Source organism: Gymnoscopelus microlampas, assembly GCF_963454915.1.
Source record: "Gymnoscopelus microlampas genome assembly, chromosome: 2".
NCBI lineage: Eukaryota > Metazoa > Chordata > Actinopteri > Myctophiformes > Myctophidae > Gymnoscopelus > Gymnoscopelus microlampas.
The window spans coordinates 856,193-875,555 of NC_139939.1; the positions used below are offsets into that span (position 1 = coordinate 856,193).

Consider the following 19,363-nt stretch of genomic DNA (forward strand, 5'->3'; position numbering starts at 1 on the left):
AAGGCTTAGCCTACCCTAGCCTTCATTACCGCCTATGTTATAGCCTATACTGTCAGATAAGTGCTGGTTAACCCAATAAGACCTGAGGCCGATTCTTCAAATACTTTCTGAATTCTCACACTTTTCTTTCAAAAATGTTCAAAAATAGCAGATGTACAAGCTCTCAGTGTGGAAATCATGATCACCCCTTTTAGTCAGCTGTGCCGCTCTTCTCATTAAAAACACGCACACACACACACACACACACACACACACACAGATTTGTATTTCTATACTTGCGAGGACAACAACATTTTAGCACGGCTTTGAAAATAGCTGTGACGTGTTGTGAGCTTGTAGATCGGCAATTTTTCCTGTGTGTGGGTGGGAGGTATAAAATGATGGAAACTAACCCCAACCCCTAAACCTAACCTCTAAATGCCTAACCCTTTTATTTAGTACAACAGCTGTGTATGGATGTCTCACTCGAGCGCACACTGCTTGGTAATGGGTTAAATTAATATACTAAATGTATTCCATTTATGACGATATTATTGGTGTCATTCATACTGTATGACAAAGTTTATACCGTCACAGACACTGTAGGACTGCACTTACGCGTGTGTGTGTGTGTGTGTGTGTGTGTGTGTGTGTGTGTGTGTGTGTGTGTGTGTGTGTGTGTGTGTGTGTGGAGATGACAGGTTGGTGAGGTGGGGGAGTTGCTCTTAATTATTGGCGTACTTTTTTGGGTCGTATTCCGGTTCTTTAAGGGTGTGTTATTTAAATGGTTCTTTAAGGGTGTGTTATTAAAATGACGATCGGTTGCAGCCGCCAGATCTATGAACACACCGTCCATTTTCCTGCTATGATTGGCAGGATACGACCCTTTGATAAATCACACGCATGCCCCGTTGTAGGATGATTCCTGGACTCGAATTTAAGCTGGTTTCTACGGCCCTCACAAATGTAGTAATACAAATGCACACATTTTTTCTCTCTCTCTCTCTCTCACTCTGATGAATCCGGTCTTTTGTTGTCAGTGGTGGAAAACGTACTTGAATTCTTTACTTAAGTAAAAGTACCAATACTGCAATATGAAAATACTCCGTTACAAATAAAAGTCCAGAATAAAAAATGTACTTGAGTAAAAGTACAAAAGTATTGGCATCAAAATGTACTTAAAGTACCAAAACTAAAAGTACTAAATATTTGAAAATAGCCGATCTACAAGCTTAAGTACAGTACTTAAGTAAATGCACTTAGTTACTTTCCACCACTGCTGATGAATCCGGTCTTTTGTTGTAATAAAATCCTCCCACCTGACGCTGTCCGTCAGTTGGCATGGGTGTGTCCTGTACACACACACACACACACACTCCCACAACGCTGTTTGCTTTGTAACAGATGTGATGTGTACAGGTGTGTGTGGCTATTCAAAAATAGCAGATATACAAGCTTGCAGTGCACAATGAGTGTGATTGATTGGATGAGTGGATGTGAACGTGGAGCTGAGGCGGTCCAATGGTTGGCCGCCAACAACTGCACTTCCCTGGCAGTTCCCTGGCAGAACTTGCTCTGCGCATGATAGGCTCTATTCACAGCAGCCATATTATGAAGACATTCACAGGTGTTACCAATGATACTAATGAAGGCTCTGTTCCATTCTGGTCAAACAGAGTCAGGGTGCTGATATTGTGCATGTTGGCTCACTGGAAACACTCTGTTACACCAGTGGGTCTACAGTTGGGGTCCAGGGACCCTCATGGGCTTCCAAATGGCCCCTTACAGGTGTGGTCCATTTGGTTCCATTTGTACACTCTCAGAGTTATGGGGGTCGTGGAAACCACTGTGCTAGACTAAATGGAACAGAGCCTTCATTAGTATCATTGGTAACACCTGTGAAGGAAGTGATAATATGGCTGCTGTGCATAGAGCCTATTGTGCCAAACGCGACGCTCATTAGATATATGCATGGAGATGAAAACACTATTCTGACATGTGTGCGGGTCACCCCCAGTCGAGAAAAGTCTGGACATGCCACTGAGCATTACTACATTGTGGTATTTCCTATTTTTACAGTGAAAACTGAGTAGTTCTTCCACCACTAGTTAACCCATACAGCCTGCTCTCGCACGCACGCACGCACGCACGCACGCACGCACGCACGCACGCACGCACGCACGCACGCACGCACACAAAGGGCGAGTGTTAGTAGAGTGACAGTATCTATCAGAGATGTCACTACCTCAACCAGTCTGTGCACATACCACACACACACACACACACACACACACACACACACACACACACACACACACACACACACACACACACACACACACACACACACACACACACACACACACACACACACACACACACACACAGAGCTGGTTCCCAACCTTCTCTCCATTCTGCATACTGAGTACTTTGACATTGGTAGTTCTAATGCCAATACTGGAGTACTTTTGTTCAAGTAAAAGTTTACTCAAGTAAAATGCCGGTGACTTGCAGTAGAGTATTTTGACATTGATTGAAATCGGAATACTTCTTTCACCCCTGCATGTAATCCACACACACACACACACACACACACGCACACGCACACGCACACGCACACGCACGCACACGCACTCGTTGTCATACCATCTTTGGCCTTCATCCAACAAGCAGTTTCCTGTTTGACACGTAGCTCCTAAACTGAGGGACAATGACGTTGCTTATCTGTATGTGCAAGCATTTTCACTCACACCGTAATGAAGTTAGTAGAGCTGTTCCGATACCAACACCATCATCGGAAAAGCTGCCGATACAGTCTAAAATGCTGGTGTCAGTATCGGCAGGTATGCCAGTCTATGCCATTCCGATACCACGGAATTAATTTAATTTACAGTAATATCAAATGATTCAAATTTAAAGCAAGGTTAAAGTGGGTTAAACTGATTGTGATGCTATTAACACATTTTCTGGGGACCCCCTGGAACCCCTTCAATGATCCCTTTGCGTCCAGGGACCCCACATTAAGAACCACTGTCTTATTTGGGACATAGATGCTGCCATCTTCAGGGTGGAGGGCGAAATGTTGGTGTCTAGTGCTCTTGTCCTTAGTAAATATGTGACATACATAGGTAGCTACCAGTGTGTGAAGACTCTTTGATTTCTTTAGTGTTTTTTTTTGGGGCGGTGTAGCCGCCCCCTATAAGTGAGTTTTGGACACCGACCAAAAAAATTGTGTACCCCCTAACCCTTCCATTGTTAATGCAAATCGATACTTTTTTCATATCAGCCAATCACATTACAGCTAGTGTCATCACCACTAACTGTAATGTGATTGGCTGACTTTGCAAATTCAGGACTGTGATTGGCTAGCAAAACACATGACACATGTGCAGCCCTATGAATAGCAGTATGGACTTTAAAAAAAGTCATCACAACGTGAGTCATGTTGTGATGACCACACACCGCCCACTTCACACTGGGTGTGATTTTTTTACAGTCGGTTAGTGTTTAAGGTTTGGCCGGACTGAAAAACTAACCCTTTTCATATCAAGGTCCATTATTTATTCGGCATTTGAGCCACGGACCACCATTTGATGAGATTTAGCCTCTCAGACCCAAGATTTATATTTTGCTATCGTTGGATACGATTCTGTCCATAACAGGCAAATGTTGATCAAAATAACAAATCTTAAATTAAGTAATGCAGATTTTAACAGTAATTTAACTCTTGAGAGCGTAAAATGAAACCAAATGGACCCATACGGGTCCATTTGGTTTTTATTTTACGCTCTCAAGAGGTAAAGATCTCTAAGGGTCCATTTGGTTACCATTTGGTTATCTCCATCATTTAGCTGGGGGGACCACCTGGAAGCCCCTCAAGGACCACTGGTGGTCCCGGACCGCTGGTTGAGAACCACTGTGGTAGATGAAGAAAAAGAAAGAAAAGAAAAAATAGGGCAGGGGCTGGGGGCAGGGAGAGCAAGGATATAGGATATCAAACAGTAATTGAAACATGTCGAGGAGAGGCATAATAGATTTCTACATACATACTGACAGCATAATCTGTGTGTGTGTGTGTGTGTGTGTGTGTGTGGTTTGTTGGAAGGAGTAGTGTGGGTCACAGACACAGTCAGGCCGGAATTGCAGTTCCCCACTGGACAATAACCAGGGGCTTTTATTCAGAAAACTGAAATAAAACAAACTTTGAAACACAAATAATACCGGCTCCCCCTGGAGCCACGGTCTTAATAAACCAAACTAGGCCGGGCCGCTATTCGGCTTATCGGTCCGTACAAAGTCTTTAGTCCAAGGCTGTCTCCCCAGACAGCTCTTCTCTCCCCTGTTGCCCCACACGCACACACACACACACACACACACACACACACACACACACACACACACACACACACACACACACACACACACACACACACACACACACACACACACACACACACTGAGGGCAGCTCTACTCAGCTTTAGAGGAGATGGTCTAACTAATGGAATGCAGCTGAGTAGGTGTGGAGCTGTCCATGGAGCAGCCTTCAACCACCAACCCCCCCCCCCCCCCTCTCTCTCTCTCTCTCTCTCTCTCTCTCTCTCTCTCTCTCTCTCTCTCAAAATATATGTATTCAAAGATTTTGCACAAAATGTTCAAGGTTTTTCAAAAATAGCAGATCTGCCACACTACGAGCGTGTATATCTACTATTTTTAGCGTCATGAAATGAAGGCTTCATGGGGTGTGTAATTGATAGAAAATAAGTAATGTTTTGGGTGAACTCCTCCTTTAAACCCTGAGGAAGACTTTTCAAAAAAGAAACGGTGATTGCAGGTACAATGTAGTTCTCTTGTGCCTTGTCCAGTGTTCATTCATGTTAAATATCTACTACATTGTTCACACCTGACTGTTGACATTGACCATTGACCATTATCCATACTATAACTGTTGAATTATTGATTCATGATTAAAGGAGTAGTTTGCATTCTGAAGCCAGTAATTTGATGAAAGGTGGAGCCTCCGGTAGCAGACTGAAAGAGTCAGTAGGAGACTCAAAATGATTGGCTTAGGAATGCGATAAAAACAAATCCATAAATTCAAGGCTTGATAGAAAATAAGTACTTTATTGGGTGAACTACTCCTTTTAATTGCTTTTTCTTTTATATTGTATATTTAGACATTTAATAAACAAAAAAATAGCAGATATGACAAATCTCCAAAGAAATCAATTCAAAAATAAATAGTGTACTATGGGCAGGCCATACTTAATAATTGTATACTTCCAAAACCTTTGGAAAATAATGATAATAGCCAATCTACGAGCCCACAATGTGTCACATCGCAACGTGTTGTGAGCTTGTAGATTGTCTACTTTCCCTTCTTTATCTTTATACACCTTTTGAAAATGTCCGAACTTCGGCTCAGCTTTGTTGTCACGTCACATTACGTTTCGTACGTTTTGCACGCAGAACTTAAATTCCGAGTTGCAACACGGGCATATTAAGCGAGCGGAAACATAATAGCATGCTGTGTTCAGTAACGGGGGTTAAAGAGCCGTCTCTACAGCTCTTTAACCCATTAAAACAGTTGTTTTCAACCCTTTTCATATCAAGGTCCATTATTTATTCGGCATTTGAGCCACGGACCACCGTTTGATGAGATTTAGACCCAAGAATATTTCATTATCGTTGGATAAGATTTTGTCCACAATTCCATGCTGTATTGATGTTTGTACCATATAATAACAATTCTTCTACATTCTCTAATTGTGTTCTTGTACATTAAATAATGCAGATGTTTAACAATAATTTAACTCTTGAGAGCGTAAAATGAAACCAATGATAAAAAAGTCAATGGTAAAAAATCGAAAAGAAAATCGCTAAATGTATATTGTTTCATTTTACGCTCTCAAGACTTAAAGATCTATCCAATAAGGGTCCATTTGGTTACCAACTCTCCATCATTTAGCTGGGGACCACCTGGAACCCCCTCAAGGACGAGGGGTCCGCAGCCAAATACATATCATTTTGGGGGTCGTTGGCACAAAAAAGATTGAGAACTACTGATTTAGAAGGCATTTGTAGAATCAGCAACAATGGGTTAATAAACAGAATATACATTTAGCTATTTTCTTTTCGATTTTTTTTACCATTTCTGACAGCATAGCTTAAAACATTTTTCAAAGAATGAATACGCCTCTTCTTCCACTGCTAACAGCAGCGTGATTGTATGTCCTTGGTACTTCTTTAAGATATGCGGCCCAGTGAAACATTTCACACTGAATCACCACTATCGACAAAAGTAGACTTCACTAATACTGATTCAACACTTAGATTGGTACAGCGGAACAATATTTTACAAAAAATATATATATTCAAAGATTTGCACAGATTAAAAAAATAAATAAAAAAATAGCACATATACTGTACAAGGCAAGCTCATAGCTACAAGCTCGTAAAATGACACAGATGCGTTCCCGGTCTTAATGGGTTAAGCCGAATTTTGGGGGAGCGAGGTCAGTTGATCTTCTGGTAATGTTGATCTGTGTGTGTGTGTGTGTGTGTGTGTGTGTAGGTGTATGTAGGTGTAAGTACTGGCTGTATGACTAGGGTTTGTTTACGTACATTTGTACACTCTTGTACCAACTGTGTGTGTGTGTGTGCGCGTAGGTGTAAGTACTGGCAGTATGACGACAGGTTGCTGACCTCCAGTGTGATCATAGTGTTCTGTGTGTGTGTGTGTGTGTGTGTGTGTGTGTGTGTGTGTGTGCGCGTAGGTGTAGGTGTAAGTACTGGCAGTATGACTAGGGTTTGTTTACGTGCATTTGTACACTCTTGTACCGTGTGTGTGTGTGTGTGTGTGTGTGTGTGTGTGTGTGGGTGCGCGTGCGCGCGCAGGTGTAAGTACTGGCAGTATGACTAGGGTTTGTTTACGTACATTTGTACACTCTTGTACCAACTGTGTGTGTGTGTGTGTGTGTGTGTGTGTGTGTGTGTGTGTGTGTGTGTGTGTGTGTGTGTGTGTGTGTGTGTGTGTGTGTGTGTGTGTGTGTGTGTGTGTGTGTGTGTAGGTGTAAGTACTGGCAGTATGACGACAGGTTGCTGACCTCCAGTGTGATCATAGTGTTCCATAATGAAGGCTGGTCCACTCTGATGAGGACCGTCCACAGTGTCATCAAGAGGACCCCCAGGAGATACCTGGCCGAGGTCGTCATGATCGATGACTTCAGCAACAAAGGTATCTATGACACTTTGTTCATCATCTATAGGCGGTCGTCAACAGGGCTTTTTTCAGGTCAGGGACCCCTTAGCTGAGAGAGAGATGAAGCAGGGACCCCCCCACTACATATTGTAAACAATTATGTTGCAGATTAAACTTTTTCATAGATTTCGTAGATGGCTTGTCTATTAATATGTTGGATTATTTTCAGACATTGTAAACCCTCAATGCTTGACCCATGGCTCTGTATTCCGTTTATAGTTGTTTACCCTCTACACCAGGGGTGGGCAACTTTGTAGATGGTGAGGGCCACAAAATTTCCTCAATCACTCTGGGGGGCCGCATTGTTTATCGGCAGGGACCCCCCCCCCGTTGGCAAAACGGTCCGGGGGCGGTGCGCCGGTTCGGACCAAAATGCCAGGGCTGAATTTTTGTCCCAGCCCGCCCGTTTATCACCACTTTCGCCAGTAGTACCCCATTACTCAAAAAGCCCATAATAGTCACATATGTGATATTAACTATTATTATTTGTTATAACTTTGTTTTTATTTAGCATTTAGTAGGCCTCTCCCCGACTAAGGATTTGTTTAGTCGAATCTAATTGCCGACTAATTGCCAATAGTCGACTGGCAGTCGACTAATTATTTTTTTTTGGGGCCAAAATACATTTTATTTCAAAGGGCCAAGTCTACACAGTTTGTTTTATGTCTCCAGCAGAGTTTCTAGTGTCTCTATCTCTCTCTGGAAGAGGTTGCACATGAACTCTGCAGCCGCACTGAGGCGCTCCAACACAAACAATACCAATACAAAGACGAGGAATAAGAAGAATAAAGTAGAAGTTACGTGTGGTTGCAGGTGTAGACTTGGCCAAAAAACAATTTAAAACATTTTTGGCCCAAAACCTTTTTTTTTTTTTTTTTGATTTTTGATTTTGGCCTGGGGCCGCATTGAGTGAGGGTGCGGGCCGCATGCGGCCCGCGGGCCGCCAGTTGCCCATCCCTGCTCTACACCAAACTTTGCCAATGAAATAGCAGATATACAGATATATCTGCTATTTTTGGTGAATGCTCCACCCAGAATAGGGGTGCTAGGGTTTGTTTACATACATTTGTACACTCTTGTACCAACTGTGTGTGTGTGTGTGTGTGTGTGTGTGTGCGTGTGTGCGTGCGTGCGTGCGTGCGTGCGTGCGTGCGTGCGTGCGTGCGTGTGTGTGTGTGCGTGCGTGTGCGTGTGCAGCTCATCTGAAGGAGCGTTTGGACGACTATGTGAAACAGTGGAATGGTCTGGTTCAGGTCTACAGAAATGAAAAGAGAGAAGGACTCATCCAGGCTAGAAGTATAGGAGCTAGGAAGGCTACCAAAGGACAGGTATAGTATTACTACTATTACTGCTACTACTATTACTGCTACTACTATTACTGCTACTATTACTGCTACTATTACTGCTACTATTACTGCTACTATTACTACTATTACTACTACTACTATTACTACAACTAAAATAAAGTTGTAGCCTGGTTCCATACCATAGACCCCGCCCACTCTCTGAGTGGACTGCCTCTTGGTCTGGAGTTGTAAATATGAACCTAGGACTTCTTCGGTACAAAATGCGTTGTCCAATGAGAGGCGGAGGTGGGCGTGGGGATCCCTTAGGATTGGTTTAGGGAATTTCTAATCCCCTCCCCCTTGTAATCCCCGACACTGGAGCCAATTTCAGACTGAAGCTCCAAGCAGCTTCAGTCTGATAATCAGGCTAATAAAGTTGTCTTTTCTCTTCATAATCAACAAGAGAATGAATAAATCCAGTATGTTTTAACCCTTTTGCGACCTGAGGCCCATTCTACAAATGCCTTTTAAATCAGTAGTTCTAAAACCTTTTTTTAATTCAAAATTGTTCAACCTTTTTCAAACACTTGCGAGATTTTTCAAAAATGTTCAAAAATAGCAGATGTACAAGGTCACAGCACGGCACAAAATGAGCTTGTATATCTGCTATTTTTGAATAGTCAACGCTAAAATCGAAAATGACATGCTTTCCTGGTTTTAATGGGTTAATGTACTGTGTTTGTGTGTGTGTGTGTGTGTGTGTGTGCACAGGTTCTTATATACCTAGATGCACACTGTGAGGTTGGGGTGAACTGGTATCCTCCGTTGGTCGCCCCGATATCAAAAGACAGGTAATACAGTACATATACTCTATACAGTGATACATATGCATGCATACACACACTGCAATATACAGTAGATGCATGCATGCATACACACTGCAATATACAGTAGATGCATGCATGCATACACACTGCAATATACAGTAGATGCATGCATGCATACACACTGCAATATACAGTAGATGCATGCATGCATACACACTGCAATATAGCATACACACACGCACGCACGCACGCACGCACGCACGCACGCACGCACGCACGCACGCACGCACGCACGCACGCACGCACGCACGCACGCACGCACACACACACACACACACACACACACACACACACACACACACACACACACACACACACACACACACACACACACACACACACACACACACACACACACACACACACACACACACACACACACACGCGCGCACACAGCCCACAATATAGACTCATGCACACACCCGGATGCTACAATATACACACTGATGGATGTGTGCATTCATGCATACTGTACTCCCATTCCCCTTTAACACATTCTCTGCCAGGTATTAATACATTCATTCATCCACCTCTTTTTTGACGATCCACGGAGAGCAACGTTGTGGACGCGGATGTAAACAATCTTTTTTTTTTTACTGCGATGGTCCATTTTGTTATCGGCATTGAATATGCCTCGTTTTCACCAAAAAAAGAATAAATCCGAGCTAGATGTGTTTTTCCACAGCTCATAACATGGGAGTGGATGGACTGACTGTTTTTGGGATGACATCATCTTTGCTTCTATGATTCTCTCAGAGTCAAGGGATCATTCATAGATCTAGGGAAGAGCGCCCTCTAGCGTAATTGTCGGCCTGGCGAGAGAGTATGTTTTACCCCCCGTCCGTCCGTCTGTCCGTCCGTGTGTGTCCTGTCCGTGTGTTACCAGCTAATCTCCGGCACCGTTGGCCCGCTCGCTGCGAAACTGTGCACACACACTCCCTCGATGCCAATTCAGAACCTCTGCCCCAATTTTTTCACATGGGCCTGTTATAGCGCCACCAGGAGGCCGATTTGTGCAAAACCCATTTTTTGACATTACTCCTACATATTTTATCCAAACGTCATGCAAATCGGTACACAGTATTTCTATAGTCATGTGATCAACCCGGATCTGTCCGATCTCCCATATTCCATCCTGATTGGCTAAGGTTGGCTTCCAAAGTTTGCAGGATTGGTCCGTTTTGAACAAAATGCCTCAAATAATGAACGCAGCTTGCAATTTCCGTGAAATTTTACACGCACATTCCCACTAGGCCGAGGAAGAAATGCCACCCTTTTCACATTGGCCTGTTATAGCGCCACCAGCAGGTCTAATTTAGTAAAACACATTTTTGGAACAAAATGCCTCAAATAATGAACGCAGCTTGCAATTTCCGTGAAATTTTACACGCACATTCCCACTAGGCCGAGGAAGAAATGCCACCCTTTTCACATTGGCCTGTTATAGCGCCACCAGCAGGTCTAATTTAGTAAAACACATTTTTGGAACAAAATGCCTCAAATCATGAATGCAGTGTCCGATTGCCGTGAAAGGCCTAAGAAGAAATGCCACCCTTTTCACATTGGCCTATTATAGCGCCACCAGGAGACCACAATAACGTACCTGACCTGGCGGAGACCTGTACTTTTTCTAGTTTCATTTTGTTTTTCTTTGAAAGGACGTATACATCCTTGGCAGGCTTAAGATATTTGCTAAAATTTTCACGACTTTTCAAAAATAGCAGATCAACAAGCTCATAGCGTGGCACTCGGTGCCGCACTATGAGCTTGTATATCTGCTATGTAATAGTATAAAATATGGATAAAGGGGTTAAAATGATTGTGACGCTTTATTAACCCATTGAGACCTGGAACTGTCTCATTTTTAGATTTGAGCTAAAAGGCATTATTTTACACTTTGGGCTATTCAAAAATAGCAGATCTACAAGCTCATAGCGCGGCACAGAGTGCCTCGCTACGAGCTTGTAGATCTGCAATTTTTGAAAATTCGGGAAAATGTGTGCAAATCTTTGAATATATATATTTTTAACTCTTTCAGTGCCAGAGTATTTTCATAAAGTACTCCCCCAGTGCCAGCAATTTTCGTTTTTTTTTTGTTCTGTTATTTTGTAATTTAATTTTCAAATAGCTTGTCTATATGCAGTATGCAACTCATACGACAGTTCTACCAGTAGAGAGCAGCAAATCGAGCCATTGATCACCTCGTTGACTCGCTCGCCCCCTCCCAAACAGGCTCACGTGACATCCGGTCATAACCGGATGTTTACGTTTTCGACAATCTCTGATCGGGTTAAAATACGATGTTATACACGACTACGATGACTGATCGTCACCCAGACCAAAGACAATAGACGTAGACCTCTCCGTTCGTTTTTTCTACCGTTTGAAAAACCGTGACTTTCCCTATTCTGGCCGAAAATGACCGCGGGAAAAAAATGAGAACCTAAACGGAATCTGCGTCATGAAACCGGAACCCAATGAGTCTGAAGGAGTCAGGAAGCGAAAGTGATCATGAGAAATAAACAGAATAGCGCGACCACAATCAAAAGTAAAAACTCGGGATTTCTCGTTCTGGCAGGGAGGGTACTCGGGGAAAACTCGGCAATTTAAATCGATGTAATAAAAAATGTGATGCAAGCTGAGAAAAAGAAAATACAGGATCTTTGTAAGAGAATTGATTAAAAAAAGAGTTTTGCTACTGTATTGAAAAGAGGATAATACAGTATTGCTGGATTTGAGTAAGAGAAATAAAAAATTATAATTTTGTGTTTCGTGAAAGATTGTATCGTGAACCTAGTATCGTGATTCAAATCGTATCGCTAGTTGAGTGAATCGTTACAAGCCTACCCAGCTCTATACTAGCGATGAGAGGATTGCATGCACACTGCAGTATCTGTCGCTTTAACAAGAGAGAACATCTATTGAAATGTTGTATTTTATTGGCTGCTTTAAAAAGCTTTTCTGTACCTTATGTTTTTTTTATGCTGAATACTGCTGCAGAAAAATCCAATAAACTAATTTAAAAAACCCCAAAAAAAACAAGAGAGAACAAACAATATGTGTACATTGTCACATATTGTGACATCGTTATATCATCATATATTGCGATACAATATCTCTCAGCTCTGTGCTGAAGCAGAGTGAGGATTGCATGCACACTAGCATCTCTGGTCTCTCTGATGCGTCTCACCCATGCACACACCATGATATCGTCCCGTATCGCAATATTGTCACGTATCGTGCTATTGTCACGTATCACGATATCGCCCACACACATCTCCCTCAGTGTGCTCTGCGTGCACACTGTAGTGGGCGTGGCCTCTGCGTCTCACCCAAACCCTCCACCTATAGGACGGCGTGCACGGTGCCTCTGATAGATTACATAGACGGTAACGAGTACACCACGGAGCCCCAGCAGGGAGGGGACGAGGACGGCTTGGCGCGGGGCGCCTGGGACTGGAGCCTGCTGTGGAAGAGGGTCCCTCTTAGCCAGAGAGAGAAGGCCGCCAGAGCCTACACCACCCAGCCTTATCGGTACACACACACACACACACACACACACACACCTGTACATGACACCTCTAACTTGCCATTCCTCTTTCTGTTGTTTGTGTCTCCATCTTCCCCCCCCCCCCCTCATCTCCCCTTACCATCCATATGTCTGTCTGTCTGTCTGGGGCTGTGTTGGCTTCCTGTTTCTACGTCCATCCATTGTCAATATGTTCGTCCCCTACATACATTTTCCACCCTCTATCTGTTTGTCTGTCTGTCTGTCTGTCTACTTATGTCTGTCTACTTATTTACCTATCTATAAATTCCACAAATCTGTGTGTGTGTGTGTGTGTGTGTGTGTGTGTGTGTGTGTGTGTGTGTGTGTGTGTGACGTGTCCACTCTCTGGTTCTTAACCTCGGTTGTCTTGTGTCGATTGGGACCCCCCCACTCCTTCGCCCTGTCTCACGGGTCCTGTCATGTAACTGTGTACGTTGCACGTTTTGTGCGTGGGTGCCCTTTTTTTCCTCTATCTGTACCCCTCGTCCTCCCTCGTCCCTCCCTCGCCCCCCCCCCCCCCCCCCCCCCCCCCCCCTCCCTCCCCGGTCAGAACGGTGTCCACGGTGCCCCTCATCGACTCCATCCACGGGCAGGAATACTTCATGGACCCTCAGGGGGGCGGCGATGAGGACGGGTTCGCCAGAGGGGCGTGGGACTGGAGCATGCTCTGGAAGAGGGTTCCCCTGGGAGACAGAGAGAAAAAACTCAGACAGACTAGGACTGAGCCCTATAGGTACCCATACCCCCCCCCCCGTCTAAAAACCACACAAGAAAACAACATCTCTGAACCAGATCCTACTAAAAGCTGCAATGGTTCACATCCAAACTAATCTAACCAACTTTAACTATAACCTATTAATGCACAATCTGTTGTTTAGTTAGCTTGTCATATTGTAACTCCAAATATTGGTGAGATATCTTTGATAGTTGATCTGTTGATTACTGATTGATTGATTGATTGATTGATTGATTGATTGATTGATTGATTGATTGATTGATTGAACATAAACACAAACAAGGTAGATTCTGACAATGTAGAACATCACAAAAGCCAGTTTGACATTTGTGGTATTTAAAGATAATTTAAAAAATCAGTTTTTAACCCATTCAATCCGGGAACACATCTGTGTCATACAAGCACATCCACGCTATGAGCTTGTAGATCTGCATTTTTTTTTTAATGTGTGCAAATCTTGTGTGTGTATGTGTATATATATATATATATATATATATATATATATATATATATATATATATATATATATATATAAAAAAGTGAACATTTGTTACTCAAATCTTTGCTTCTGGGGGTCCCTGGAACAACGCATTTTGAGATGGGGGTCCGCGGCCAAATACATATCTAAAAATGTTTTCTAAATCCTAACAGTATGTTGCTATATCAGTGGTGCTCCAACTTTTCCATCTCAAGGACCAACCAAAATGAGTGTGTTTGGCCGCGGACCCCCATCTCAAAATATGTTGTTCCAGGGACCCCCAGAAGCACAGAAACATGTTCGCTGCAAAACATATATATCTAAAGATTTGCACAAATTTCCCACGATTTTTCAAAAAATAGCAGATCTGCAAGCTCATAGCGCGGCACTCGCTGCCGTGCTATGAGCTTGTATATCTGCTATTTTTGAATAGCCAAATACAGCTTAAAATGACACCGATGCGTTTCATGTCAGCTCCATGTTGCTTTTACTATCTGGATTATGAAGAAGACCCGCACTTCATGTGCTGAAGCTGTGACTCTGAGCTATTTCACTGTGCAATAGGGGTGTGCCGATATATCGTCCCGCGATATATCGCGATACGTTTTCGCGACGATATGTATCGTTTTGGAAAAAAAAAATATCGTTTTTGAAAACGATATTTTTTTTTTTTTCCTACAATCATAATAATCAGGCATGCAAAAGTGAAAAGAGTGACAACATGTTTTTTTTTCGGGTCAGGTGTCATACTATTTGGATTCAAAACGGCTATTGTAGCTGAAAAGCTACAAGTTTGCATGTCTGAATAATGCAAAAACAGAATTATTTGTTTGCATTTTCTTTTTTTCTCCTCCATATATTTTCATAATAAAAAAAGTGCGTATCGTATCGTATCAAAATCGTATCGAAGTTGTGAGCCAAATATCGTATCGTATCGTTTCGTGAAATTAGTGTATCGGCACACCCCTACTGTGCAATGTAAGCCAATGAGAGGAGACTTTTGCGGAATATTCCTAATCAACGGAGCTGTTGAAAATATGCAGTCAATGTTTAGAGTTACCTTATGACAAGATAACTACTCTACCCAAACCTCTACCAAAGAGGCTCTATTCACAGCAGCCATATTATGAAGACATTCACTGGTGTTACCAATGATACTAATGAAGGCTCTGTTCCATTCTGGTCAAACAGAGTCAGGGTGCTAATATTGTGCATGTTGGCCCACTGGAAACACTCTGCTACACCAGTGGGTCTACAGTGGGGTCCTCATGGGCTTCCAAATGGCCCCTTACAGGTGTGCAACTCTGAGAGTGTACAACACTCTGCTACCACGTGGAAACCACTGTGCTACACTAAATGGAACAGAGCCTTCATTAGTATCATTGGTAACACCTGTGAATGTCTTCATAATATGGCTGCTGTGAATAGAGCCTAGTGTCTCTGCACTTTAAAGGTGCTGTAAGTGATATGTTTTGGTTAAAACTTATTTAGTTAAAAAGCTCTATATTGTGATGGTAATCATTGCTATAGAGTGTTTGTTTGGTAACAGGGGTCTCCCTGTCTCCCTGTCTCTCCAGCTCTTTAGTAAACAGAAAATACACGTTCAGGTTGGGTTGCCAATTCCATCCAATGAGGAAAGAGAACCAGTTTATCAGCTTCAATAGTGGACCAATGTTGTCTGCTGAGAGTTCTCTCTGCTGTTTGGATGAAATTGGTATCCTGACCTGAAAATGTATTTTCTGTTCACAGTGTTTAGTGAAAAGCTGGAGAGACGGGGAGACCCCTGTTGACACCCCTGTTTTAACCAGAAGGAAATATCACTTACGGTGACTTTAATTATGAAGTATTAAATTAATACTAAGGTTTTAAGTGTGTGCACAGTAACATCCAGAATATTAAGGTAACTCTGAAATAGTTGTGTTAAATGAGTTAAATTCATGGTCTGGATTTTACTGTTTACTAATAACTCTTTCTTTTTTTAAACCATCTCCAATTTGCTCAAACTAAAGCTAATAAGCTAATAATGACATGAAACCAACATCACCCTAACTATAATGAATCTAACCAACGTAATCCATGGAAACAACAAACATGCTCATTTGCTTGGAGTTTTACAGGTTTTTTTTTTAAATCCAAGCGGGGAAACAGATTGTTCACTCCCTTGGCCATCGCTATGATAAATCCACTCTTTTGTCGTAATATAATGGAGCACAACCAGACTAAATGGTGCACAGCAAGCACAGACTATAAATATGTTGTTTTAAATATGGTTCTAACTGAATGGCAGAGTCCACAATCATTACAATTGGATCCCCCTCCCAACCCTATCCACCAGCAGTGGTGGAAAAAGTGCTCAAATGTTTTATTTCAGTAAAAGTATACTGCAATGTAGAAGGACTCTGTCACAAGGAAAAGTCCGGAATTCTACATTTACTTGAGTAAAAGTACTAAGGTATTGGTATCAAAATGCACTTAAAGTACCAAAAATAAAAGTACTAAAATGTTTGAAAATAGCAGATCTACAAGCTCACAGCGACGCGTTGTGAGCTTGTAAATAGCCTAGGTATAACATAAGGCTAAAGTGGTTAATGTATGTTTTACGTCATAATTTATATCTGCAAAGTAACTAGTAACTAAAGTTTTCTAATAATTGTAGTGGAGTAAAAGCACAATATTTGCCAATATTTGCCATAACAGACTGCTCTACCCCTAACCCCCCTCGCCCTCCTTGGCACCTTTTAAAGGAGAACCCATTTCAACCGTATCTTCATATAATTGGTCCTCACTCTGCGTCTGGTTGGTGGGCTGTGGACAGTTCAGAAACCATCAGTGGTGGAAAAATTCCTCAAATGTAAAGGTATCAATACTGCAATGTAGAAGTACTCTGTTACAAGTAAAAGTCCGGAATTAAAATTTTACTTGAGTAAAAATACGAATGTACAAGTTCTCAACGCGATGCAACGCGTTGTGAGCTTGTAGATCGGCTATTTTCAAATAGCCGAGGTATAAAATAGGGCTAAAGTGGTTAATGTATGTTTTATAATGTACTCATTTATATCTGAAAAGTAACTAGTAACTAAAGTTTTCAAATAATAGTGGAGTAAAAGTACAATATTTTCCTCTGAGATGTAGTGGAGTAGAAGTAAAAGTATAGATACTTGGAAATAGACCAGTAAAGTAAAACTCTACTTAAGTACAGTACTTGAGTCACTATTCTACTAGTCTGGGAGGCATTGCCTCGGAGTTTGGACGGCGGGGGCGCGGCCACTGCGTTGTGATTCAAATCAACAGCCAATGAAGAAAAGGGGGCGGGATCCACATGCAGTGGGTGTTGCATCTAAATAGGATCGACGGGAAGCAATTTCCCCTTGAGAAATTTCGGCCGCCATTGTTGTGTACTGCTGTTTGCCTCTCGTCGGACTTTTTAGACGAGTTGCACAGCTCTCAGACCGGTAAGAGGCGTGTCCGCTCAGATTCAGAGCGTAAATAACATCCCGCCCACAAATCCCAGGGCTCTGGCCCAGAAGTTCCTCGCCGAGCCGGCGAAAACTTCTGGGAACTCAGATTACTATTCTACAGGTTGGAAGATGCAGATGCGATATAAACAATGGCAAAAGCAAGCGGAAATTCATCATTAAAATAATGATTATCGATTTGAATTTCCCCCGTGAAATAGACAGTTCGACCCATCAAAACTGGTGCTTAACCCTTTAAGACCGGGAGTGCATCTGTGTGTCATTTTAAAATTTCTTAGTGCCGCGCTATGAACTTGTAGATCTGCTATTTTTGAAAAATCTTAAACGTGTGCAAATCTTTGAATACATATCTTTTAAAGCAAACATTTTTAACTCTGTTACAACTTCTGGGGGTCCCTTGAACAAAACATTTTGAGATGGGGGTCCACGGCCAAATACATATCATTTTTGAGAACCACTGATATTATAGCGACATACGTTTTTAACTCCAGAAGCAAAGATTTGAATAACAAATGTTCACTTTTGAATATTCAAAGATCCACGATTTCCCCCCAAAAATAGCAGATCTACAAGCTCTCGCAGTCGGTGCCGCGCTATGAGCTTGTATATCTGCTATTTTTGAATAGCCCAAGAAATCTAAAAATGACACACAGATGCGTTCCCCTGTGAAAGTACCACAGTTCCAAGAATCTAGAATGGAACCAGTTCTAGAACCAAAGTTATTTTGGTGGAAAAGGTCCAGGACCAGTTATTATGAAGAGAAGGTTGAACAATGGGTGACGTGCTCCTTTAAAAGATTTATACTTAAGTTACTTGCCGGTGTCTTGCACCGAAAATATCAGATGCGACATGTTGTGAGCTTGTAGATCTGATATTTGTGTACGTGACACTGCCGCCAAACAAAGTATAAATCAGGCCTCAGCTGTTAGTGTTGGTGATGTTAAAATAGTTGAGACACAAAACAATGCAAAACTATTGTTTCTGTGTTGTCTGTCTGTGTTACTGTGTGTCTGTCTGTCATTTAATTTATTTTAATTTAATTTGTATGATTAATGAATCATTAGCCTTAATTGTTTATCATTATTGTTGTTGTTATTATTATTATTATTATTATTATTATTATTATTATTATTATTATTATTATTATCGTCTATTTGGCGACTAAGTTCAATTTGATTTTGTTTAATTAGTGAGACTGTATTTTGTTAGTCTTATTTGTTTAAGTGTTTGTACATTGCATTTGTTCATCATTTACAATAATGATAGATTAATAATAATAATTTAGAATAGTGATAATAACCTAGCTGGAACATAATCATTAATTAACTAAATGAAAGATTTTCATGACGATCTGGAATATATTTCATGGAGGCATATTGTTGAACTGTGTCATTAACCCATTTATATATATTGAATGGGTTCATGAAGCTTAGAGGAAACTGTGTCAACCATAGAGGAATGAGAGTCACATGGCCCTGCTCTGTGGTGTGGTGTAGGGATGGGGGTGTAGTGTAGGGATGGGGGTGTGGTGTAGGGATGGGGGTGTGGTGTAGGGATGGGTGTGTCAGGACTCTATTGAGTTGGTTCCTAGAGATGTACCGATACCATTTTTTTCGATATCGATTCCGATACCCATGACTTGCGTATCGGTCGATACTAAGTACCGATCCAATAACAGTGTGAAATTTAAACAAATCTAGGACAGTGGTTCC

The 19,363-nt window shown here is 42.0% G+C and overlaps 1 protein-coding gene across 3 annotated transcripts in view; it reads left to right on the forward strand.

Annotated features, from left to right (window-relative positions):
* Positions 1-19,363, forward strand: part of galnt7 (UDP-N-acetyl-alpha-D-galactosamine: polypeptide N-acetylgalactosaminyltransferase 7) — a 62,370-nt gene that overhangs the window by 19,014 nt on the left and 23,993 nt on the right. The window contains exons 5-9 of one of the 3 annotated variants that reach the window (XM_084043582.1): positions 7,048-7,214; positions 8,436-8,566; positions 9,296-9,375; positions 12,763-12,945; positions 13,512-13,694. In XM_084043582.1, coding sequence (XP_083899708.1) covers positions 7,048-7,214; positions 8,436-8,566; positions 9,296-9,375; positions 12,763-12,945; positions 13,512-13,694 — 744 coding nt within the window. The remainder of the gene's footprint in view (positions 1-7,047; positions 7,215-8,435; positions 8,567-9,295; positions 9,376-12,762; positions 12,946-13,511; positions 13,695-19,363) is intronic. The other 2 variants (XM_084043581.1, XM_084043580.1) reach the window with 2 other exon arrangements.